This window comes from Euprymna scolopes, chromosome 41 (genome assembly GCF_053919585.1).
Source record: "Euprymna scolopes isolate OS-2025 chromosome 41, ASM5391958v1, whole genome shotgun sequence".
Taxonomy (NCBI): Eukaryota; Metazoa; Mollusca; class Cephalopoda; order Sepiida; family Sepiolidae; genus Euprymna; species Euprymna scolopes.
In genome coordinates this window covers 67,469,841-67,495,536 of record NC_136522.1, presented here as the reverse complement: position 1 = coordinate 67,495,536, position 25,696 = coordinate 67,469,841, and the positions used below count along the sequence as shown (strand labels likewise).

The 25,696-nt window shown below is 36.0% G+C and overlaps 1 protein-coding gene across 2 annotated transcripts in view; it reads right to left on the bottom strand.

Moving 5' to 3' along the window:
• The window catches only part of LOC145266590 (uncharacterized), a 34,536-nt gene extending 20,994 nt beyond the window's left edge, over positions 1–13,542 (bottom strand). The window contains exon 1 of one of the 2 annotated variants that reach the window (XM_080122436.1): positions 12,880–13,542. In XM_080122436.1, coding sequence (XP_079978562.1) covers positions 12,880–12,907 — 28 coding nt within the window. In that variant the 5' untranslated portion in view covers positions 12,908–13,542. The remainder of the gene's footprint in view (positions 1–12,879) is intronic. The other variant, XM_080122435.1, reaches the window with a different exon arrangement.
• Positions 13,543–25,696: the final 12,154 nt, after the last annotated feature.

Genomic DNA, 25,696 nt, shown 5'->3' with positions numbered 1-25,696 from the left:
TTGTTCTATAGGTCCAAATCCCCCACATAGCAAGTTTAAAATCTGTATACCAAAAATTGACAGAGTAGTTTGGTAAATACCATTCCAATCAGACAGACAGACAAGGTCACACACACACACACACACACACACACACACACACACACACACACACATATATGGATAAGGATAAAAGGCATGATATAGCATAAAATGAAATGCAACTCAGGTAATGGGGCCTTACATTAGGGAGGGGTTGCATATAGAGAAAAACCATTGAGAAGAAGGCTTCAAAACGGTGCATATTCTCTCCTGATGACCTGACATTATCTGGAGGCTGAAATAAAATATTCCACAAATTATAATAGCCGATAAACACGATTATATACAAATTTACAAGGTAAGCAGTTTCAATATCTTCCGTTGTCTACTCACTTCAGATATGTGAAAAGAATTTAAAAAAACAAAAAAACATTCTCTTCATTAACCCTTTCACCAACCCTAACTCTAGAATGTGGTCTTTATGCCTAAGTTCAGTGGAAGTCTGTTTACTTGCCTCCCTATGAGGCCAGTACAGATTATATATATTATATATATATATTATATATATAAAAACAGGCCCCCCTCAGTCTTTGACAGACTATGGATACCCACGAAGGGGTGCCTGCACATTAAATTTTTGTAGCAGGAAGTGCGCAATCTCCAACCACACCTCTCCTAAGTCGACATTGTTAAATACTATTGGCAAGTGTATGTACAGGACGACTGGAAACAAATGCAGAGATAAGCGAAGAGCACATACAGCGCCTAGAATTCCAAAATGGTAACCCATCTGGTACTAACCAGGCTCAATGTTGCTTAACTTTGTTGATCTGACAAGAACCGGTGTCTCAACGTGATTATGCCGAATATATAACTAGCAGGGAGACCCTACGTTGCCCGGGATTGAATGATGACCAACGAATGTTTCACAGTCCATTATTTTTATTGTCATTGAAACTGGTGAAATCACCCATTTTTCAATCAAATTGATTGTCTGCTCTAGTAGGGAACTCATCGTGGCTTTACATGCCTCCTTGCAGTGATTTTGCCCAGAATATTTTGTAGTTTCAGTTGGATTATCCTTTGGCCATCTTTAGACATGTTGGTTGTTGTTTGGAAAAGAACTTTTCTCTTTTCTTTTCTAAACCACAACCAGCATACCCGAAGACGGCCGAAGGACAATCCGACCGAAACGTTGCACAAATAACACTCAAGATGAGAACAATAGTCGAATCAAAACAAGTAATATAAACAATCCTCATCTCAAAAATTCATGACTTTAAAATGAGGCTTTTGTCTTTCATTTCGTTGGCTTTTCATAGACCAATTCTTTTGTGTATCTCCAATGAAAGAAAGGACGAGAGTTATTAAACATCAACAGACAACTAAAAATCAGTCCCCACCTTCTCCATCTCTCAAAGGTAGACATAGGTCACGTAATTCCCTGCTTGAAACAAGAATGCAGTGGCAAAAATAAATTTTTTTGATCTTTGTCCAGAATTCCGCGTATATTAAAAAACAAAACTAAAACAAAGTAGCCATCTTTTATTTACGTCACAAGCTGACAAAACGAAGATGGCTCCTTTACTTGGAATCAGTATCCATGCAAAATTTAAACGCATATACATTCTAGTAGACTGTTGCAATATTTTGGAGGTTAATGGGGTATGATCCCACACAGTCGGACGATTCTATTTATAAACGATGCTGCTAAGAACTGGCGAATCAAATTAATTCACGTTCTGCTACAAACCAATCAGAAACCAGAATTGCTCCAGAAAAGGTTTAATATTTCACATGTTCTTTCCCGGTTTCGACACGGTAAGAATATTTTGTTCTGTGGAACTGTCTACTACACACGTCACCTCCCAGGACTTGTGTGTAACAGCGAACCATCTGAAACTGTTCTGAAACTCAAAATGGCTTACACTTCTAGATAGACATTAATTTTATTACTTATGCAGGATTTAAATTATTAAATCATTTATCTTTGATAGGTTTATAAAAGTAGTGGTTGATGGGCAGAAATCAGATGTTCACAGTATTAATGCTGGCGTCCAATCAGGTGTCCATCCTGGGCCCAACTCTTTTCCTGATCTTCAATGATCTCCCAAATTACATCCTAAGATCATCCGTAGACATTTATGCTAATAACACTATTTACGGCAACAGTTCAAATGCCGTAAATGGATAAATTCTCTGATTCTCTCTTCTCTGATCTTGATCACATGGTGCAATGGGGAAAGAGGTGGCTGGTTAATTTTAATGCATCTAAAACCAAGCTTCTATCTTTACATCATCAACACTGATCCCTGTTTGGCATCAATTGAAATGAATGGCTCTCGTCTCAGGAAGGCTCCATGTTTTAACAAGCTTCTGGGTCTGACCTTTACTCCTGATCTGAGATAAAACATGTATATCAAATCCGTTGCCAATGCTGCTGGAAAAATGTTGGGATCATTCTACCGTTCCAGTAGATATCTCACTGCTGATGCATTTCTCAACCTGTATAAGAGCCAAGTATGTTCAAGGATGGAGTACTGTTGCCACATTTGGGCAGGAACAGCTAGAAGCATTTTATCCTGCCCTAACAGAGTTCGAAATAGACTTCGTAGCCTAGTAGGTTGGTTGTTTTTGTTTTACAGTATATCAACCCTTTTCGGGTTATTTAATGCCGAATCCAAAGATTCGGAAGAAAAAATTATTTTAATAGAATATATTTGTTGTTTTCATGTCGGTTTCTATTTAACCCATAGTTGGAACCCTAACAGGTACTACCACTCCAGGTCAGAGTAGACCTGGGAGCAATGGTAATTAAAGGGTGGCTCCACACTCCCCAAAGCCCACAAGCTGGGGCCTCACCACTGGATATAGTTTAAGGTCATATCCAGGACTCCCATTGAGGGACTTTTACCCTCTGCAGGGGGAGGGGGGCAGTCGGCGTATTCTAATGCCCCACCGACAGGGCCAGCCTAGTAGGGGATGGCCTTTTCTCTTCCCTGCAAATTCTTTCCCACAGAAGAGACGTTATGAGCCTGTCTCTGCTTTATCATTATTTTCATGGCAAGTGCTCGTCTGAGTTCTAATCTATGGTCCCCCGTTGCCTTATTTTCATGAAAAATACTCGTCTAACTGAAACCATTATCAATAATTTCTCCCACTCTTTATCTGTGCCTAAACCTAAACGTAGATTCCATGAACAAAGCTTCTTTCTTAGAACTACACGCCTGTGGAATTCTCTTCCGTTTTCCTGCTTTCCAACTGACCAAAATATGGTCATCTTCAAGTCCAACCTAAACAAGTTCTTGATGAGTAACTGAATTTACCAAATTTTGCACTACTAACGATTACTACGACATTTTCCCATTGACTATCATACACTCATTAACCCTTATCCTCAAGTGGCCTCCGGGTCTTGATAACTGGTAACTCCTTTGTAAAAAAAAAAAAAAAAAAAAAAAAAAAGAAATACAGACCGTGCTGAAATAATAACATTAGGTTCTTGTCCAGAATTCCCCCATATATTAAAAACCAAAAGTAAAGAAAATCCTTTTTAAGTGATTAATGGGAATTCCTAGGCACAACAAAAATCTCACAAGTTTGAATTATTGTTGATTTATCTCCCTTGTTTCTTGAGATTATTTTCAAGATGGTAACGAGAGACAGTAGCTTCTGTCTTACTCATAAATCTTTTTTTTAAATAAAGCTTGTTCAATTTATATGATATTTTCGTTCCGGGTACATACATCGTACAGATTTTCTTAATTTTTAGAAATTGGGTGGCACTTTTTCAAATTATCATTAAGTGAATATTTAAAATGCTTTTAGAAAGCCAAAGCGATATATATTTTTTTTTTCTTTTCAAGCGATTTCTTATTTATCATTTTTTTTCTTGGAAAGTTCTTGGTGGTAATTCGTCAGGATGTTAACTGGACTATTTTAAAGCTTTTGTGTGCCAACACTCAATTTCTTCTTAGGTGAAAACTTGCTTAATATCTTTAAATATCTATTTCAAGAAAAAAAAAAAATCATTTTGGCTTTCTAAAAAAAATAAAAAAATAAATAAATAAATATTCTTCATTTTTGTTTTGTTTTTAATATAACAGAGATTCTGGATAAAAAAAAAAATCATAATTTTCAATCCTTTCATATTGTTAATCATTCAACTGACATCCTCATCATTGGTTTAATGTTTGTTTTACATGCTGACATGTGTTGGATGACTTTAAGAAACTAACTTCCAAACTAACCTATCTCTGGCCAGGTCTTTATCCTTCTTTCTCTCAAATCCCTTCCTTTAACACTTCCTCCCATGTTTTCGTTAACCTTCTCCTTTGAACTGGACCTGCTACCGCAACTGTTCTACATCTACAAGAACTCTCATCCATCCTTTCAACGTGACCATACCATCAAATTCTACTCTTCTGCACACATCTCCATATACATACTACCCAGATCTAATCTTCCTCTGAGGTCATCAGATCTAAGTCTTCTTTTAGACTCACATCACACATCCATCATATCATTCCCGTATCATTTCTTTTTTATAGTCTTTTTCTTTATCTTTACGGTGACGTCATTTCGCATGCATTTGCTTTGGAAATCATGGTGGGCCAGCAGAGAGGACACGGCAATAAAAATTGATAAAAGACCTATCTTTCTCCCCTGTCCCTGTCCACTGGACTCTCCAGCATAGACGATCTTCACCCAGAGATAACTCCTGGCCGACCTTCGACAGCCCAAAGAACCATCTACTCTTCCTTTTCCTCACTTGAACACTGTTCAATTTTCTGCCACTGAAACAAACTTTTCCGTTCTCGTTTTTAAAAAGAGGTTTTGGTTTTTGTATTCTATGCTTCGTTTTCGTAATAAAAAATTCATAGCAGTGCATCTCTCATTTCTAAATTTTTCCCTATCCAATCCAGATTTAATCTTCCTCTGAGGTCATCAGATCTAAGCCTGTCTTACACATCCATCATATTATTCTCATATCATTTCTTTCCATGCAACACATATCTTCAACCCTCACTGGAGTAGTATGCTCTTATTCTAGTAGCCATGACCAAATAGAAATCAAGTAATTTGCAAATGTATTCTTAATATCGCTTGCACTGATGGTTTAAACCTCCAACCTCCAGAATAGTGTTAACTAGAGTTCAATTTTACCTAGTATTTTATCCGATTCCCGAGTTTGACAAGACGATCAGAGATTACATTGGCCAAAACGTTATGAAAATTAGTCCGAATAATATTAATAATACAAATTATCCTCATTCGATATTCGAATAAAATTATAGATACAAAAATGTTTTGTTATAAAATTTTGTTTTTCTTAGTTTTTAATTTACAGAACTCTGTTCATGTATTTTGGTAGCACTTGCTATAATCCCGAAAGGAAAACTGGCGGAACTCCTCTTCACTAACACCGCAATTCACACCATCAACAAATCTCAGCTTCAATGTTTTCTCCAGCTTTCAAACACTCAACTGTCTGTCCTAGATTTAATCTTTCTCTGAGATTATCAGATCTAAGTCTATCTTTAAGACATACACTACACATCCGTCATATTTTTTTTTTTTTTTTAGTGAAATAACTAAAAAAAAAAAAAAAAAGACAGTATAACTTTGACACAAGGGGCTATAATTTGAGACTAAACTTATAGGGACACTATGTAGGGAGTTGAGTGGCGAAATGTGTGCCCGCATTCCACTTCTGCATGTCAGTACAGTCAGGAATGCAGGGACTCGGGAGGGAATTCCAAAGTTTAGCAATTCGAAAGAAGAAACTATTAGAGTAGAAGGTTTTCCGGCACCTAGGGATCTCAGCAGTGTAGGGGTGAGATTTTGCTGCTTGTCAGGTTAATATTTATGCCGAGGAGGTACAAGTGCTTACAAATTTCTTTCCATCTAATACATATCCTTAAGCCTCACTCGACTAGCTTTCACTTCCATACACCATCACACGTCGTACACATGCGGATGAGGCATTGGTTGACAATGGTAATGCTCTACCCGTTAGTAATGGCATGTTAGCGATCTTCATCAAAACCCAACAACTTACAATTCTTCCTTCAAACTCCTCGGCTTAACATTCACAGACAATATGAACTGGAACAAATACATTGACGATATTACGATATAGCGAAACAATATTATTATTAAATATTATTATCAATCCCAAATCCGCCACTGAAGCCACCTTTCCTTGATTTGGTTGCATCGTCGACCAAATAATAGAGTCAGCAAGGCACCCGACTATTGCCCGGGATTTTGTTCACTTAATAAAAGCTCTAATTTAATTCTATTAGAACAGTTATTAATGTAAATTTCGGCCACCACAGATGGTTAGGTCACACTGAAAAGAAGATGGGTTCCCTCTATCGTGCTACTCACACCTGAGAATATCTTGTATCCTACAAGGCCACTATTTACCCATGCATGGAATATTGTTACATCTGGGCTTGTGCATATACCGCTAGTCTTTCCCTCTTGGATAGGGTCCAAAGAAGAGTCTCCAACTTAATAGGTCCCACACTGTCAACTAAGCTCCAACCCCTGTCCCATCACCGCAATGTTGCATCCCTGTGTCTGTTTTACAATCATTTTAATGCTCTGATGAACTCGTTGCATTTGTGCCCTCTCTCGATGTACATATCCCCGACAAACCTGCTTTGCAAAAAAATCTCACCCCTTCACTGTTGAGGTCCCTAAATGCCAGAAAGCTTTCTACTCTAATAGTTTCTTCACTCAAACAGCTAGACTTTAGAACTCCCTTCCTGCTGGCTGCCTCCCTGACTGTACGGATACGCAGAAATTTAAATGTAATGCGAACCAACATCTTGTTAATCTTCCCTAAGCATGGTCCCAAATAGTATCCCCTTATGTCCAAGTGGCGATATGCTTTGTTTGTAGTAAACGCGAGTAAAGAATAAAGAAAAAAAAAATAAATAAATAAAAACAAACAAAACTACAATTAATAACATTACCCATGAAACCAGTAGCAATATTTTAAAAAGCTTAAATACAATTTCATCTTGTATTGTCGATTCTGGTATCACAGATATTTAAATTAACATGTATAGGTTAAACGTTATTTTTTGCAGTTTTTTTTATGCATATGAATTTTGGTCAGACGGTGATGGATAAGGTTAGAGAGCTATATGTTTTGGTTTCAATTCTAGCTAATGGCACCCAAGTTATATTTTTTTTTTTCTTACTTTAGAATTGACTATAATAAATACAAAATCTGCATGCATTTTAATTTGTCCAGATTTCGTATATATTATTATAGAGTCGGGATTTCAAAAGTAAAAAAAAAAAAAAGTATTTGTTTGCTAGAATCGAAACCAAAAACAAAACGGTAGCATTCAAAGCTGGTGACGTTACCACTGTACCAACGTGACACGCATATAAACTGATTAAAAATAAACTAAGATGAATGTACAAAATGTTTAATGATTTTTTTTTTTCAATTTTTGACCCATTAAAAACTATTTTAACCGACTAAACACCCATTAAAGTCTGTAAAAAATCCAATCATTTCAGGCCCCTAGCGCCGTTCTGCGACTTTTAGTTTCAGAAGAGACAAGACTATGAAAATATGGAGACAGACAGAGATATATATATATATATCTCCTTTTATATATTAGATTACTTCTGCAGTTTACAAACTGTGCTTTTTTTTGTAGATAAGATTTTTAAGTTAAATTCAATTTTTAAACCTTTGTCAACACAGGGAGGTGCTGATCTTGAAGAAAACCATGAAATTCAATATTTCGATTTTCGCTCTGTTAACGAAGAATCACGTTTGGGTGCTTGTACAAAAAAAATAGCAACAGATGGAATTTTTAGAAAATAAGATTACAGAAACAGGGGACATAGCTCAGATTGTTTATTTTAGAAAGCATATTTTAGATTACTTTCAATTTTTGCTTATTGTTTGTTCAATTAAATTCCTTTTTGTATTAAAAAAATTTTTTTTATATATAAATTTGCAAAAATAGAACTGGAAATTATTCAAACTTTAATTTAATTATTAGAGTTGTTTTTGTTGTTCGTTGTTTAACTAAATGGGTACTTACGCACTTATTGTATAGCGCTCAAATCACATTTAGAAAGCAATTCTTAAAATGAGAAAGGGCAGGGGTTTTGTAATTACTCTCGTTTGGTCGTTTTGCTTTACGGCATATCAAGCCTTTTCACGTTATTTAATGCCGAATCCAGTTATTTGGGAAATAGTACTCATGCTGCATCCAATTACTTTGTAGAAGATTTATATTCTTCGAGCTCTTTGTATCTTCAATCACTAGTTTGTAGTGTTTGGTTTGGTTGTCTTATAGTGGATTTTATCATTTTTGTTCCCTTCCCTGCAGAACATGAATGAGTTTTGCAATGGGAGAGGGAAAAGGGTTACAGTATTAATGTTTGGTACATTTTAAGTTAGGAAACAAGTCAGAAAGGGGGAAATGGGAAAAGGGGGAAAAGGTGGGTTGTTGTTTTTGCTTTTGGAGAACATAATTAAGTTTTGCAAAAGGAAGTAGAAAAACAAAAAGCATCAATGTTAGGCGAATTTCGTCACAGGAAGCCAATATCTTCAGACAGCCTGATCTGGTAGCACCAGTTGAATTATTCTTTACTTTCACCTAACAATTTAATATAAAAAAATCTCCCTCGTTTCACAATTTATCTCCCTTATTTGATCTGTCCTCTTTGTACACGCATCTTTTTATTATTTTTTTTTAATATGTTGTTTTAAGCCAAAACAACAGTATTTACTTGTCATGTCGAAAATAGTAATATATTAAAAAATTATGAAAATTCATCGAGTAGAACAATTACTTATATTTAAAAGTAATTTTTATGGAAAATTGAGGGAAAACGGAAGGGCAATGGTATTTTCCCCTACATGTGAACACCTTGAAGATTGCAAATACAGGAGACATACTTGTCTCCCTTTTTGCTACTTTAATGGCGACGTTTTGTTTTTAGCCTTATAGCCATAAACTTTTTTTTTTTTTTTACTAAAAACACAATATCAATTGTTCTACTCTGAATTTCCGTAATTTTTCGACATAACAATTAAGTAAGTACAGTTGTTTTTGCTTAAAAAACATTAAAAAAAAAAAAATCAATCTGTCAACTCATCTTAACAAGCATCTTCGTAAATATTTACCTAGTTTCCACCTTAACAATTTCCTTTAAAATGATGACTTGACGGTTTTTAGGTGTGCTGAAAACGAATATCTCATTTAAATTTTCTGCAAATAAGTAATTTTCTGGATATTAAGCAATGTCATTTTGGTGCTTCTTTACAATAGTGCGTCGTCCTCAGGGTTGTCAGACTTTAAAGATATTTGAAGCCAAAGCTTTAATAAAAAAGGCCAGAAAAATGCCAAATTGATAATTGTAGCTAAATTTTCACAAACAAAAATAAGCCAAAACATTTAAATTGTGAAAGCACGTGCGTGCATTGTTTTACTTATGGCGACCATAGAAAAACGTTACGTACTTACGTGTCATGCCGAATTTAGCATAAATTCCAAAAAAATTACGGAAAATGATTGGTAAATGTTACCTTATGCTACAACACCGACCATTCTAATTTGTTTTTTTAGGGGTATTCGAGCTCGCTGACAACGAATCTGATAATTAAACCCATCACAAATTTACCATTTGCATGGTATGAACCCCCGGACCCTGGGCCTATTTTACACCATTTCACTGCCTTGAATAGTGTTTTCTGACATGATGCGTTTGCATGTGCACACACGTAGTGAATGGACTTATCACATCGCAGAGGAATATATGTGGTTCATTTTTTTTTTTTTGTTACATAGTAAAATCTATGTAACAAAAAAAAAAAATGAACCACATATTTTTGATCTAAAAAGTTTTCACAGGTTTACAAAAACATTTTTATGTTTTCGTTTTTTGAGGAGGGGTTCAATTATAGAACTTGTGTAGTTTATTTAGCTGATGCTTCTGCAGTTTAATTAACTGTTTTTCCGTAAATAAGGCGTCAACATTTACCGAGTAGAACACCATTTGACATTTCACAAAAATTCTGTTCAGGACCGGGGGGGAGGGGGGGGTATATAAAGCACATTATTAAACCCAATGGCTTAAATAAAACAAAAAATTAATTTTTATTACTTTTTCATCATTTTTATTAGACTAAATGTTCGACATTCGAGGCTGCCATATTGCTTTTTAAATTTGGCCTTTTTAAGGCTAAATTTGGCCTTTTTTACGTTCTTTTATGAACTATGTTTTAAGCTGCCATATTTTTTGTAGTGAAAAGGCGTAAAAAATGCCAAATTTGGCTATAAAAAGGCCAATCTGTCAAACGTTAGAAGGGCCAAATTTTACGGTGGCCTAGAATGTCGTGCGTTTAGTCTAATAATGTGTTTTATATAAAAATAGTGGTAACTGTGTAGTTTAGCGGCGTAAATTATATGACAAACAAAAATTTGTAAAAACTATTTTTATATAAAACATTATTAGACACAAAGGCTGAAATAAAGCTAGAAAAAAATTCGGTGCTAATGTAGAGAGTGATCCGCGCTATTTTTTAAATCGTATTTCCACGTTTAATTAAAATTTCATGTTTTTTTTTTTATTATTATTCAATTTTTTTTTTTTTTTTTTTTTTTTTTTTTTTACACAGTGATCACCACTTATCAAGGCCCGGAAGCCACTTAGGGATAAGGGTTATTGCAAGTACATTACGTTAGTGTGGAGATTTGATGAAGTGTTTACCTAAGGGGGCGGTTCATTAGGAATTTGTTAACATTGGACTTGAAGACATCCAAGTTGTAGTCCGGTGGGAAGCAGGCAGACGGAACAGAGTTCCACAAGCGTGCAGTTCTAAGAAAGAAGCTTTGTTCATGGAATCCGCGTTTTGATTTAGGCACAGATAAAGAGTGGGGGAAATTTTTCACAGTGGATTCAGCTAGACGGGTGTTTTTCGTGAAAGATTGGCGAGGGAGGACCAGAGATTGGAGTTCAGATGAGCACCTGCCATGGAAACAACGATAAAACAAGGATAGGCTCGCAACGTCCCTTCTGTGGGAGAGAGGTTGCAGGGTAGACAAAAGGGCATCCCCACTAAGCCACAAAGTCTATTTTGTACTCTGTCAAGGCAGGATAGGCTGTTTTTCAATTGTAAGGTTAAAGTACAGAATAGGTACAAAACACCTGCCCTCCCCATGTTAAGAATGGCTTTTTAAATAATATTATTTCAGCACGGATCAATAAGTGCATGAGTACCAAAAATTCATTTTCATCATTTTTTTATTACACTAAAATGTACGACAATCGAAGCCCGAAGCCGCTCTCTAGCTTTTAAACTTTGGCCTTTCTAAAGTTTGACAGATTGGTCTATTTAAGGCCAAATTTGGCCTTTTTTACGCTCTTTAATTACTAAAAAAATATGGCGGCGGCTTCGATTGTCGTCCATTTAATCTAATAAAAAATGATTAAAAAATAATAAAAATGAAAAATTTTCGGGTTTTATTTCAACCTAATTCGGTCTAATAATGTGTTTTATATAAAATAAATAATTTTTAGTCTGTCAGATAATTTACGCCGCTAAACTACACATTTGCCCAGTTTTTGGAGATCCCTATCAAATCTATGATATTCAGAAAATTGACGTCCATTTTCAACAATTACGTATATTTCAGTTAGAGTTATCTACCTTGATTTCGATCTCAGACGAGTTAAAATAAAATCGCAACTTTGGAACATTTTGTTTTTAATAATTATTTTTCTAATGAACCATTTTCGTAATTTTTACATTAACCAATCTACACAAGCACACAAATTAATTGTTTACGCACACAATCTTTGTTGTTACAATTTGGCTTCTTTTTTTGTTTGTTTGTTTGTGAAAATTTGGCTACAGTTATCAATTTGGCCTTTTTGGCCTTTATTTTGGCTTCAAATATTTCGGTCAATTTTTTACGACGTGCCCCAGCGTATTATAAACACGCAACCTCCCCATGTACTGACATGCAGAAGTTCAAGTGTAACGTGAACCGACATCTTGCTGCCCAACTCCCCACTTAGTACCCCTGTAGCCTGTGTCCCTAATAGTAGCCCCCTACATCAAAGTGGCAATGTGCCTTGTTTGGGGTGAAAATGTAATAATGTTAAGATCGGCTTTCGGAATAACCCCCCCCCCAACCTCCCCATGTTGAGAACGGCTTTTAAGATTGGGGATGGGTATTCCGAAAGCTGTTCTTAACATAGGGAGATTGGGGGTGCTTATAATACGCAGGTGTACGTCGTAAAAATTGACCAATATTTCTTACGGTCTAGTAACCTTGAGGACAACGCGAAAGAAGCAAAAAGCACCGTCATTTATTACGTTATTCCTGGTGACTATCTTGGCACGCGCGTGCTTGTGCGTAGTTTCTCGAGTTTGCGCTCGCGCGTACCAATATTACCACCAGGAATAACATAAGGAATGGCATTGCTTGATATCCGGAAAACTGCGGAAAATTTAAATGTTTGTTTTCAGCATACTCGAAAGGAAAATGGGTGCTAGTACAGAGAGTGATCCGCGCTATTTTTAAATCGTATTTCCAAGTTTAATTAAAGTTTTATGAAATGTTTTTTTATTCAATTGTAAGGTTGAAGGTTGAAGGTACAAAACACCCTCCCCATGTTAAGAATGGCTTTTTAAATAATAACGTTATTATTTACGTCCGGATCACTCTGCACTAGAAAAAATGTCATAGTTAAAGTGGAAACCAAGTAAAAAAAAAAAAATAATAATAATAATAATAGAGCAACAAGCAATAACAATAAACAAACAAAACAATCATTTTCTTTTGATTGTTATGGACAACTTACTCACAAGTAGAAGAGTTTGAGGCCCCATTATTTGAATTTGTCTCTGACGCTACACACTCTTCCTTCTCACCGTAGCTTCTTCCTCTTCTCGCATCTTTCCGCCTGTCTTTTAAATTACTGTTCGCTTCGCTGGCGGCAACATTGTTCCGTTTTTTCTCCTTCGTCGAATCGTTCGCCGACCTTTTCTTCTTGATGGACCAGACCCTTTTAATGTTACGAATCGTGTACATGGCCGACACAATCATGATGGCGATGGTCGCCACGATCGACAAGGCAATAATATAAACATTTCCATACGGACCGCCGCCTTCCATCATCAACCGACACTTTTAATATCTCCAATAAAATGCGTCGTCTCTCTATATAGCAGACAACAGGAAGAGCGCCGTCTTCCTGTAGAGAGACCTTCCTTCAGTGCGTCGCTACGTTGATGTTGTCGTCGTCGTCGTCGTCGTCGTCATGATCTCGGTTTTTCTACGGAAATTATCGGAAACAACCGAAGTTCGAAAAAGAACCAATTAAAATGAAGCTATTTTTTTCTTCTTATTTTCGTATATAAATAATTTCTTTCTTTTTTTTAATTATATAAAAATATTATACGTCATACAGGATAAGTGGTAGCTTTTGAAAAAAGTAAAATAAACCTTATTTTGTGATGTCATCAATTTTCTTTCTTTTTTTTCTTTTTTATTAATCTCTCACCCTCTCTCCCTCTCCCTCTCCCTCTTTCTCTCTTCGTCTTCCTCCTCCTCTCTGCCTCTCTCTCTCTCTCTCTCTTTCTCTATGTATCTATCTCTATGTATCTCTTTCTCTATGTATCTATATTATTTGTACCTATTTACTATGCCTCCCCACGGGACAGAGTTAGACACCAGGGTCGTTTTTTAACGTGGAGAAAAGGTACAAAAATAAAAATTGTCTCAGTCGTGAAGGATTTCTCCTCCACCGAAAGAGAACAAGAAAATGAAGTGCAGCATCTGAAGAACAGATGGTATTTATTTGCTCCCCCACCGAGCAAATTAGGCACAAGGCCAATTTTTAATGTGAGGAGTGAAGGGAGGGGGAAGGGAAAAAGGGGACCAGCTCCCGAGAGGTGGGAAATGGGAGCTGGTTAATGGTCAGGCATGTGGGGTTGCCCCCGCATCTGGTCTTCGCTAGTCATAGCTAGTCATAGCTTGCAGCATCTGCTGGAACAGATGGTATTTATTTGCTCCCCCACCGAGCAAATTAGGCACAAGGCCAATTTTTAATGTGAGGAGTGAAGGGAGGGGGAAGGGAAAGGGGGGACCAGCTCCCGAGAGGTGGGAAATGGGAGCTGGTTAAAGGTCAGGCATGTGGGGTTGCCCCCACATCTGGTCTTTGCTAGTCATAGCTAGTCCTAGCTAGTCATAGCTTGCAGTATCTGCCGGAAAAGATACTACACTTTTATCTTGACCAAAAGTTTTTTGTGTGCTTTTTTTTTTTTACACGGTGGTCATCACTTATCAAGGCCCAGAAGCCACTCAGGGATAAGGGTTATTGCAAGTACATTACGTTAGTGTGGAGATTTGATGAAGTGTTTACTTAAGGGGGCGGTTCATTAGGAATTTGTTAACGTTGGACTTGAAGACATCCAAGTTGTAGTCAGGTGGGAAGCAGGCAGATGGAACGGAGTTTCACAGGCGTGCAGTTCTTAGTAATGAAAATTTGTTAAATTTGATAACTTATATGGAACGGCTCATCAAGAACTTATTTACGTTAGACTTGAACACAACCATATTGTAGTCAGCCGGAAAGCAGGAAAACGGAAGACAATTCCACAGGCGTGCAGTTCTAAGAAAGAAGCTTTGTTCATGGAATCCACGTTTTGATTTAGGCACAGATAAAGAGTGGGGGAAATTTTTCACAGTGGATTCAGCTAGACGGGTGTTTTTCGTGAAAGATTGGCGAGGGAGGACCAGAGATTGGAGCTCAGACGAGCACCTGCCATGGAAATAACAATAAAACAAGGATAGACTCGCAACGTCTCTTCTGTGGGAGAGATGTTGCAGGGTAGAGAAAAGGGCATCCCCCACTAAGCCACAAATTCTATTTTGTACTCTGTCAAGGCAGGATAGGCTGTTTTTAGCAGCTCCTGCCCAGATATGGCAGCAGTATTCCATCCTTGAACGTACTTGGCTTTTATATAGATAGAGAATTGCATCAGTAGTGAGATATCTTCTGGAGCGGTAGAAGGATCCCACCATCTTTCCAGCGACCTTGGCAACAGACTTGATGTACGTGTTCCATTTCAGATCAGAAGCTTGTCAAAACGCGGGGCCTCTCCCAGATGAGAGCTATCCATCCCAATTGATGCCAGATGGGGATCAGAGCGTTGATGATGTAATGATAGGAGTTTGGTTTTGGATGCATTAAAGGTAACCAGCCACGTCTTCTCCCACTGAACCACGCGCTCGAGATCAGAGGAGAGAGAATCAGAGAGAACTTTGTCATTTACAGCCTTTGATGTGTTGCTGTAGATGGTCATGTCATCAGCATAGATGTCAACAAATGATTTAAGTATGTGTTTAGGGAGGTCATTGATGTAGATCAGGAAGAGAGTTGGGGCCAGGATTGACCCTTGAGGGACTCCAGCATTAATACTGCAGGCCTCTGATTTTTGTCCATTGACCACTACTCTTATGAGCCTATCGGAGAGAAATGATTTAATGATTGAGAAAACATTTCCAGTTATACCGTAGCTGGAAATCTTGTGAAGTAGACTCTTATGCCATACCTTGTCGAAGGCCTTTGATATGTCAAGAGCAATTGCCCTAGAAAGGAAGCCTTGTGCAGATTAGTGATGTTCACAACCAACGCATTTCAGGTGAAAACATTATTACATACTAAAGTGTAATGTCGAAATTAACCAAACAAACAAACGAAAAATAATTAAGTAGATGTGCTGGGCTGGATGTATTTTTAACAAACAAAAAAAACAAAAACATCCACAGCGTTCTGACATTTTTTTTTTTTTAATGTCGCAGCCTTAATTAAAATCAAGGGAGATAAGTCAGTTTGTCACACAGATTGGTCACACAACTCTTCCACAGTAAAACATAGGTAAAACTCGGTAATTCGATAAACTGTTTTTATTTGTAATTATTTCTTTACTAGACGCATTGGTATATTTTTAGATTAGGTCCACCTCCACAATTTTTCTTTTAAATGACAACTTTTAACGGTTTTCGACTATGCTGACTACGAAAATTGGATTGAAATTTTGCAGAAATAATTAGTTATCGATATATAAAATTTGTATTATGCATTGTATTTTTTGGCGACCATCTTTTTTATGCGCGTGCAGTGTCCAGTCATAAATGAGTAGATTTGTTTATGGCGCGCACGCGCATAAAAAATGGCCGCCAAAGAATACAATGCATAATACAACTTTTTATATCTCGATAACTACTTATTTCTGCAAAATTCCAATGCGGTTTTCGTATTCAGCATAGTCGAAAACCCATATAAGTCGTCATTTAAAAGAAAATTGTTGAGGTGGACCTAATCTCAAAATTTACCGACGCATTTTAAAATTTTTATACGAATTTCGACATGACACGTCAGTACGTAATTATGTTTTCACCTGAAAACATCACTAGTCTGCCAAAGTATCCTTTTTTGCACTTAGATAGAATATGGACCGTGATAAAATAATAACTTTATTATTTAGAAACCCATTCTTAATATGGGGAGGGGCATGTGCTTTGTAACTATTCCGTATTTTCACCTAACAATTTAAGGTGTACCTGAACAATCAGCACCTTCCTGGCATTTTTTTTTCTTTTCGTCTTTTTTTGGGGTTTTTTTTTTTTCGGATAATTATTGATTAGACACTAAGCTACCAGGTAAAAATTGAAACAAAGGTACTTGTACAGTTTAATGAAGACATTAAAAAATGAAAATAGCGAAAAAAGGTTATATTGTACGTATCCGTATTGAATTGAAGATCTCCGAAAAAAAAATTTCACTTAATTTGATCGAGTAGTTTTTTTTTTTTACAGCGGAAAAAACACATTTTTATGAGAGCGCATTAAGGCAGACATCTCGGATTTTGCTTTCATTTTTGTTTGAATTGTAGAACGCGCCACGGGGAGATAAGTCAGTTTAAAGCACCGACACTCCCTCCCCATCTTTAATACTAGCTTTTCTTCCTAAAAATCGAAACTTTTGCTCGGTATCATAACAAATTGTTTTTTCGCTGTAAAAAAAAAATTACTTGATGAAATACGGATACGTACAATTTAAACTTTTTCCGATATTTTCATTTTTTAATGTCTTGACTAAACTGTTACAAGTACCGAAAAGATCAATATTTAAAGATTTGAGAGGGGGTTCAGTTTCACATACAACGTTCTAGTGAATCGATCCCCCATTTTTAGAACCGATTTACAGCCTCGTTTACAGCCCCCCCTCCCACACCCACCCAACTATATTATTATTTATTTTATTTATTTTTTTATTTTTTTGCGACTTTCCACTTTGAGAAAAGTTCGGTCTGTCGACCCCCCCCCCCAACCCCCCGTCATTACTTATTTATTTTTTTTTTACGACTTTTTTTAAAGATGCTTTATTTTTAAAATAGTATTTTCAAGTTACATTCAAGTTTTACGATATTTTTTTTTATTAAATTGTTAGATGAAAGTACAGAATAGATACAAAATACCCTCCCACTCCCCATGTTAAATGATAGGTTTCTAAATAATAACGTTATTATTTCAGTGTGCGTCGTTAAATGCAAAAGTACCTTTATTTAAGTCTGCACTTCACATTTCTGTGCGCGGTCAGTGAAGGAGAAATCCTTCATGACTGAGACAATTTTTATTCTTGTTCCTATCCAGAGTTCCCCTTTTTGGAGAGCTGGATTTTTCACCACATTAAAAACGACCTTGTGTCTAACTGTGCCCTCGTGGGAAGGCAAGTAATAGGATTAATGATAATGATAATAATCCACAGAAATCGTTGAAAACGGAAAAAAATTGTAAGAGGGGTGCAGATTGTTCAGGTGCAAAGTGGATGACGTCATAAAGGATGAATGGTAGCTTTTGAAAAATAAATGAATATTTTGTGACATTATTCATTTTCACAGGCCTTTGGGCCAAGATCACAGCGTAGTATCTGTTCTGATGCTACACTTCATCTTTTCTATGCTCGGTCAGTGGAGAAGAAATCCTTCATGACTGAGACCGTTTTTATTTTTGTTCCTATCCAGAGTGCCCCTTTTTGGGAACTGGATTTTCCCCACATTAAAAACTGACCTTGTGCCTAACTCTGCCCTCGTGGGGAGGCAAGTAAATAGGAACAATAGTCATTCGGGTTTTATAATCTCTCCCCCTCTCTGTGCCCTTCTTCGTTTCTGTCTTCCTCTCTTCTTTTCCTCGCTTTCTCTCTTCTTTGCCCCTTCGCATAAAACTAAATTAAACTAAATATAGCCCACATTACCCACTTTTACACCTAACAGTTGTGTTCCAAAAATTACAATTGACAGTCGCTTTATATAAACAACAGATTTCTCTCTCTCTCTCTCTCTCTCTCTCTCTCTATATATATATATATATATATATATATATATATATACTATTATATATATATATATATATATATATATATATATATAATATAAAGCTGAACGTGTATGTGTGTGTGTGTCTGGTCACGAATAGGCTCCTATATAGTTGACTATTTTAAAAAACTGATTACATATAATGATAGAAGATGTATCGAGGATCAGGAATGGGTATGTTTGATCCGGCAGAACGGTGTTTCATAAAAATTGTGGGCTCTGCGTTCGCGCCTGGCGTCCAAAGTATGGAAATAAAAAATGAAAAAAAAAACGTTTACAAGGGTTTTTGATATAGATGTACATAAGAATACGTCGATAAGTATGTTTCAACTTAAATAGGGATGGTATAATAAAATGTGGGGTCTGCGTTCGCACCTGTACTCCATGGAAATATGGCACAAACTTTAACAAAGACTTTTCGTATCTATTTGCGTAAGTATACTTTGATAATTATGTTTCAGTTTGAAGAAATATGATATAATAAAATTAATGGGTGTTCGCTCGTGCCTGACCTCCATAGAATGGAAATATACCACAAAGTTTAACAAGGTTTTTAAAAGGGGTGAGGGTCCACAATAACACCTTAACTTTAATCTTAATTCACGTTAGATTTTATTTATTTTTTTGAGTTGAATCATATTGTCTCAAATAAATTCACCTCATAAATTCACGTTCTTATTAAAGTAAAAGCAAAAAAAAAGTCGTAATGTTAGACAATTCTCGACACAAATTTTGCATAACTCTGTTTTTTTGCTTCTCCACTTGCATGTGGCACTCTTTCGAAAATAGATAAATAATAAAAAAATAAGAACGTTACTTGTTATCATGTCAAAAGAAGGGAAAAAATCCTGCTCATGTGATTACATGCCTTTTTAAAAACATTTACATAACCTTTTCATTTTTATTTATATATCTGTTTAAGCTTTTTGTTTTTGGCAGTGTACTAGAAAGAATTAAGTTGATTATAACCCTTTCTGCCTGTTCTTTACATTACAATAGTACAACCCTGAATCCGACGGTGCAATACTACACCGTTCAATACTGTAAAACTGAAACAAAGCTGTTCTGCTTGAAAAAGGCGCCATTTTCTTCTTATTCATATTTATATCGATTCTTTGCTTTAAAAAACTAAAGTAATTACGTGTTTACTTTTTTAATATACCATTTTGCTGTTTCAGAATATTTTACTAAAGTAAGTAAAGCTTCATTATTTTTCAAAACTGTTTTTGTTTCTTTGTTTTTCGATATTTCGTCGATATTATTTAGTAATAGTGTTTAGTAGAAAAGCCAACAAATGACTACTCAAAAAAATAAATATACAAGAAATAAATGTTACCATAGTCAATAAAAGTTCAAATCATCTTTTTTTTGTTTTGAAATAGTTTTTAATGCTCTTTACTTGAAATAATTTCAGCGAACCGAAATTAAAACAAAATTTGAGGCGATAACTACTTAAATGAATTTTTATATAAACTACACATGCCATAATCGAATATTCCTCAAGCACAAAATAACAGAAAACATTAAAATATGTTTATAAATATTCCTTACGTTGACGGAACTCTCTTAAATTGTTAACACAGAATGCTCAGGTGCCCCTCCTTCAAATTGAAAACAGAGCTCTCCATTTCAAAGTCGCTGCCATATTGATTTTTTTTAAAACTGGTTCGTGATTAAAAAAAAAAATTTTTTATTACAAACTACTTAAAAATACAAACCAATGAACTTTTCTACCATAAAAGTAACTTTTACTGACTATGGTAACATTTATTTCTTGTATATTTATATTATTATATAAATAACATTTTCTCTTTGTAAGGAAACATCATTTTGTTGGTCACTCTTGGCTACGAATGGAAACAAAGTTGATATAAAAAAATATATTTTCGCGAAAATTATCTTTACTTTCATATTTTGCTTAGGGTAAAATTTTTTAGTATCAAAACCTATCTCTTTACAACCCCTCCTTTTCATAACCTATCATACTTTGATTGAGATTGTCGGACTGACTTCCTCATCTTGGTTGTTATTGTCACAACGTTTCAGCCGTTTTGCCCTCCGGCCTTCGTCAGGTGTTTTGTATCGAACTGGGGAACCGTTTGTTAGGAGTCTCGAACCCAACCCTTTATTATTATTACGGGGGTACCGTGTTCGGACTCCAGCTAGGCTTTGGGACATAGTTGCTGATTCTCTGTTTTTAATGTTACTTTTTCACTGCCTTCGTTCAGGATTGAACTCAGCACCTTTTTGGGTAACTGTAAACTTTGATACAACGTCTAGGACCACTCGGCCATATGTCACTAGGACAATTCTTAGTTGGTTTTTGTTAATCCTTAACCTATGTTGTTATTCAAGGTTTTCTCTCTCTATCAGAGGTGTCCAAATTGCATTCAGCTCTATGCTTGGTTTGCTCAGTAGGTTGTTATGTCCGAGCATGTGAGCTGTTTCTTTAAGTTTTCTCACTTTCCAGTGGGTCTCTCTGTTTATTATTTTTACATACTACCAAGAACTGGTCAGGTTGAAGAATACCCTCTGTCGTAACAACTACCCCGATAGCATACTATCCACCAGACGTGTTAATAGTATAAGAGGAGAATGAAACCCAAAAACCTCCAACGGTCTGCCTACCATACATATGAGGCATCTCCGAAACCTGGTACGAGTGAAGCCCCGCATGGATGAGAACATGACCAAAAACTGCATATACTCCATCCCATGCAGTTGCAGAAAAGTTTACAAGGGTGAAACATGCCGCCCCCTTAAAGTAAGGGTGGAAGAACACCGAAAAGCGGTAACTAAAGGGGAGACAGAAAAATCGGGTATAGCCAACCCTGTCTGGATGGAGAGGGGGGACCATCGCCCCCTATGGGATGAAGTAAATAACAAAAAATTAAAAAATTTATGTGTGGAGTTTGAAACTACGAACAACGTCATGCAAAAATAAAAAAAAAAAACACGCTATCAACTTACCCACAGTAGAATTTTCACGGCCCTTTGTTCCATCATTGTTGCTAAGCGACGACGTGGAAAAAATGGCTTTACCGATGATTGATAAATTAAAATAACGATTTTGATTATCGGCAATTATCAGGGATATTCTGAGACAAAACTTAACTAAGATCACTCCCAGACTTATACACTAATTTTTTTTTTATAGGAGTTACCACTTATCAAGGCCCAGAGGCCACTCGACTATAAGGGTTAATGGGTGTACAGTAGTCAATAGGTTTATAGTGTAGTAATCATAAGTAGTGGGACGATGCATCAAGAACTTGTTTAAGTTGGACTTGATGGACTTGACGACAATAAAATTATAATCAGCTGTAGAGCAGGCAAACGGAAGAGAGTTCCATAGGCATACAGTTCTAAGAAAGAAGCTTTGTTTATGGAATCTACGTTTAGGTTTAGGTATAGATAAGGAGTGGGGGAAATTATTGATAGTGTTTTCAGGTGGACGAGTGTTTTTCGTGAAAGTTTGGTAAGGGGGTACCATAGATTTGAGTTCAGATGGGCACTTGCCATGAAAATAACGATCAAGCAGAGACAGGCTCGCAACGTCTCTTGTGGGAAAGAGGTTGCAGGGAAGAGAAAAAGCGTCTCCCACTAAGCTACGGTCTATTTTGAACGCTGTCAAGGCAGAATAAGCTACTTTTAGCAGCTCCTACCCAGATGTGGCAACAGTACTCCAACATTGGACGTACCTGGCTTTTATATAGGTAGAGAACTGCATCAAGAGTGAGATATCTACTGGAGCAGTAGAAGGGTCCGACCATTTTTCCAACGACCTTGGCAATGGATTTGATGCATGTGTTTCATTTCAGATCAGGAGTATCGGTCAAGCCCAGAAGCTTGTCAAAACATGGAGCCTCCCCAAGACGAGAGCCATTCATTTCAATTGATGCCAGATGGGGATCAGATCGGTGATGATGTGAAGATAGGAGCTTGGTTTTAGATGCATTAAAAGTAACCAGGCACCACTTTCCCCATTGTACCACGTGTTCAAGATCAGAGGAGAGAGAGTCAGAGAGAACTTGGTCATTTACAGCCTTTGATGTGTTGCTATAGATGGTAGTATCACATATATATAGTCTTACTCTTATTCACCCTGTCACGGTCCAAAGGCCGCGAGGAAAAAAACGGAGACCCCGAAAGGGACGCAAATCACAGTGGACGCAAGTCAGAGCGGACGCAAGTCTATGGCAGAGCGGAAAAGATGGCGACAATGTCAAGGGCAAGTTATTTTTGTGAAATCACGCCGAGATCATGGTGGACACTAGCAGCAGCAGGAAAGGAAAAAGGAAAGAGAGGGAGTCAAGGAGCATCTGTGTCAAGAGGCGGGAGAAAGTGAAAAAAAAAGAACAAAAGGGTGAGTTGGAGTTGGCGCTTTCAGCGAGGAAAGGTGATGTTTTTGTTTTGCTTGGCTCCTGGAATGAGCAGCGGAAAAAACAAAGAAAAAAAAATGATGCCTTAAAAAGGAAAAAAAGAAAACGTTATACGGTTGTCTATGAGTTAGCCATGAAGGTTTGTAAATTTCCCTCCTCTGTTTCCTCATCAAAAGACTTTTACGTTATTGCCATCCTAGATTATATGTTTTTTGTTTGTTTGTTTGTTTTTTCTTTCTTTATTTGTTTTATACAAAAAAAAAAGGATAAATAAAACCCATATGAAAGAAAGAGGAAAAAATATGTATATAAACTATATTTCTGCTTCCAACCTCCTCATTATTTCATAAACTTTTTTTTTACCACCTTTTTGCATGTTCACTTTTCGTTGTTTTGATTAGACTTGGGAAAATTCGATAGGCGATGTAATAACCCCGAACAAGGAACATTGCAACTTGGACATAAGGGAATATTATGAATTCTAGACCATGCTTATAGGAACTCCATGAAGGTAGTTGAGCAGTGAGATGCCTGTTTACATTACATTTAAATTTCTGCATGTAGTCAGGCAAGCAATAAACAGGAAGAGAATTCCAAAGTCTAGCTATTAGAGTAGAAGGCTTTATGGCATCTAGAGACATATACAGTGAAGAGGTGGGATTTTGTATCGAGTTAGTGGGAATTATTTGTGTTGAGGAGAAAGAAGGGGGTCACAAGTGCTATGAGTTCATCAAAGGACATTCCATTGAAATACTTGTAAAACAAACATTTTCTTTTTTTTTTCTGATATGTACAAATTTGTTTAATTTTTTAACTTTGAACTTGATGATTTCCAAGAAAATATTTATATCATGACGTCATAAAGAAAAAATGGCGCAAGTTTTAATTTAAAAATACAGAAAAATTTTGATGATGTACGTACCCATCTTCAGACAGTGACCGGCAAATCCTAGCCATCTCTCCCTGATGGTATTAGATATGGCAGGTAGGTTGCCATAAAGTTGCTGCTTCATGGGATGATTTCCTTTAAGCTACATTGAATTTCTTTTCCAATCGGATTCTTTTTATTCTACAATTACTTGCGCTTTTCGGCTGACATTGAAATTTCGACTATAAAATAAAACAAACTTTATTTGTGTCTTGGATTTACCATCAAGTGAGTCTTCATGTATTCTGGACCTTCTATATTCGGTTTGTTTTTATCATTTTCACATTTTTTGCATTTTAGGATGAACTATCATAAAGTGCTGTTTAATTTAATTCCATACCCAGCAAATTCTTAGCTCAGCTAATTTGCTAATAATTTGCTCAGCTAATTTGCTAATAATTTGCTCAGCTAATTTGCTAATAATTTGCTAATAATTTACTAATAATTTGCTAATAATTTGCTAATAATTTACTAATAATTTGCTAATAATTTACTAATAATTTGCTAATAATTTGCTAATAATGTACTAATAATTTGCTCAGCTAATTTGCTAATAATTTGCTAATAATGTACTAATAATTTGCTAATAATTTACTAATAATTTACTAATAATTATCTAATAATTTACTAATAATTTGCTAATAATTTACTAATAATTTGCTTATAATTTGCTAATAATTTGCTAATATCTTTCTTTCCTCTGAAAAGAAGAATAGCATTCTTTGAAACTTCGCGGAATAAGATTTTTTGAAAATTGTTTTTGGAGTATTCTGTCGAACAATAAATTTCCTTTCAAATTTTAATTTACAGTCTTGATTTTTTTTCCTTTATGACAAGCTCTACTACCTATCGTGTTTGTATTGAGATTTTTTTATTTGGCTAGGATTACTATATAAATATTAATATTTATCTTATTTTTAAGTTTACACTTGTTTTTGTCGGGTAAACTTTTCATTCCTATTGCCTTGATTTATATATATATATATATATATATATATATATATTTATATATATATATATATATATATAAATATATATATATATATATTTATATATATATATTTATATATATATATATGTATGTATATATGTATATATATATAACTATTTTTTAATTGTTTTTAGTTTTATAAGAAGTATGATGTCGTTTTTTGATGTTCAACTTCAAAACTCCTTTTATAACAAACTTTATTAATCGAAATAAGAATTTTTAAAATAGACACATTTTTGCCAACAAGAAACAACTTTATTTATCCCATTAGCGTAGAAATCCACAGTTCTGGAAGCGATGAAGTCATTGAAGGCCAATTCAGTATCATCTCGGCTTCTGAAGCAGTTTTCACACAGAAAGTTGCCAAGATGCTTTAAAAAGTGATAATCGGTGGGCGAGAGGTCCGGTGAATATGGCGGATGATACAGAGTCTTGTAGCCCAATTCGTTCAGCTTCTGTAGGATTAGTTGAGCAATGTGCGGGCAAGCGTTGTCATGGAGGAGAATTGGCCCCTTCATATTGACCAATCTCGGGTACATATGTTTTGTCAATTTGTCGGCAGTACTTCTCCGCCGTAATCGTTTCGGCCTGATTCAAGAAGCTGTGATGGATGAGATGACCGCAGACCACCAAACAATTACCATAACCATTTTTGGTGCAATTCTGGTTTCAGGAAGTGTTGTGCCGCTTCTCCGACATCCAACCACTGTGCCGAACATCACCAGTTGTCATAGAGGATCCACTTCTCATCACACGTCACAATCCGCTCAAGAAATGGATCGTTATTGTTGCGCAGAAGGAACGTAGAAGACACCTCAAAACGACAATTTTTTTTATTAGTGTTAAATTCATGCGGCACCCATTCATCCAACTTTTTTGACTTCCCTATTTGCTTTAAATGTTGAACAACTATTGAGTGGTCGATCTCAAGTTCA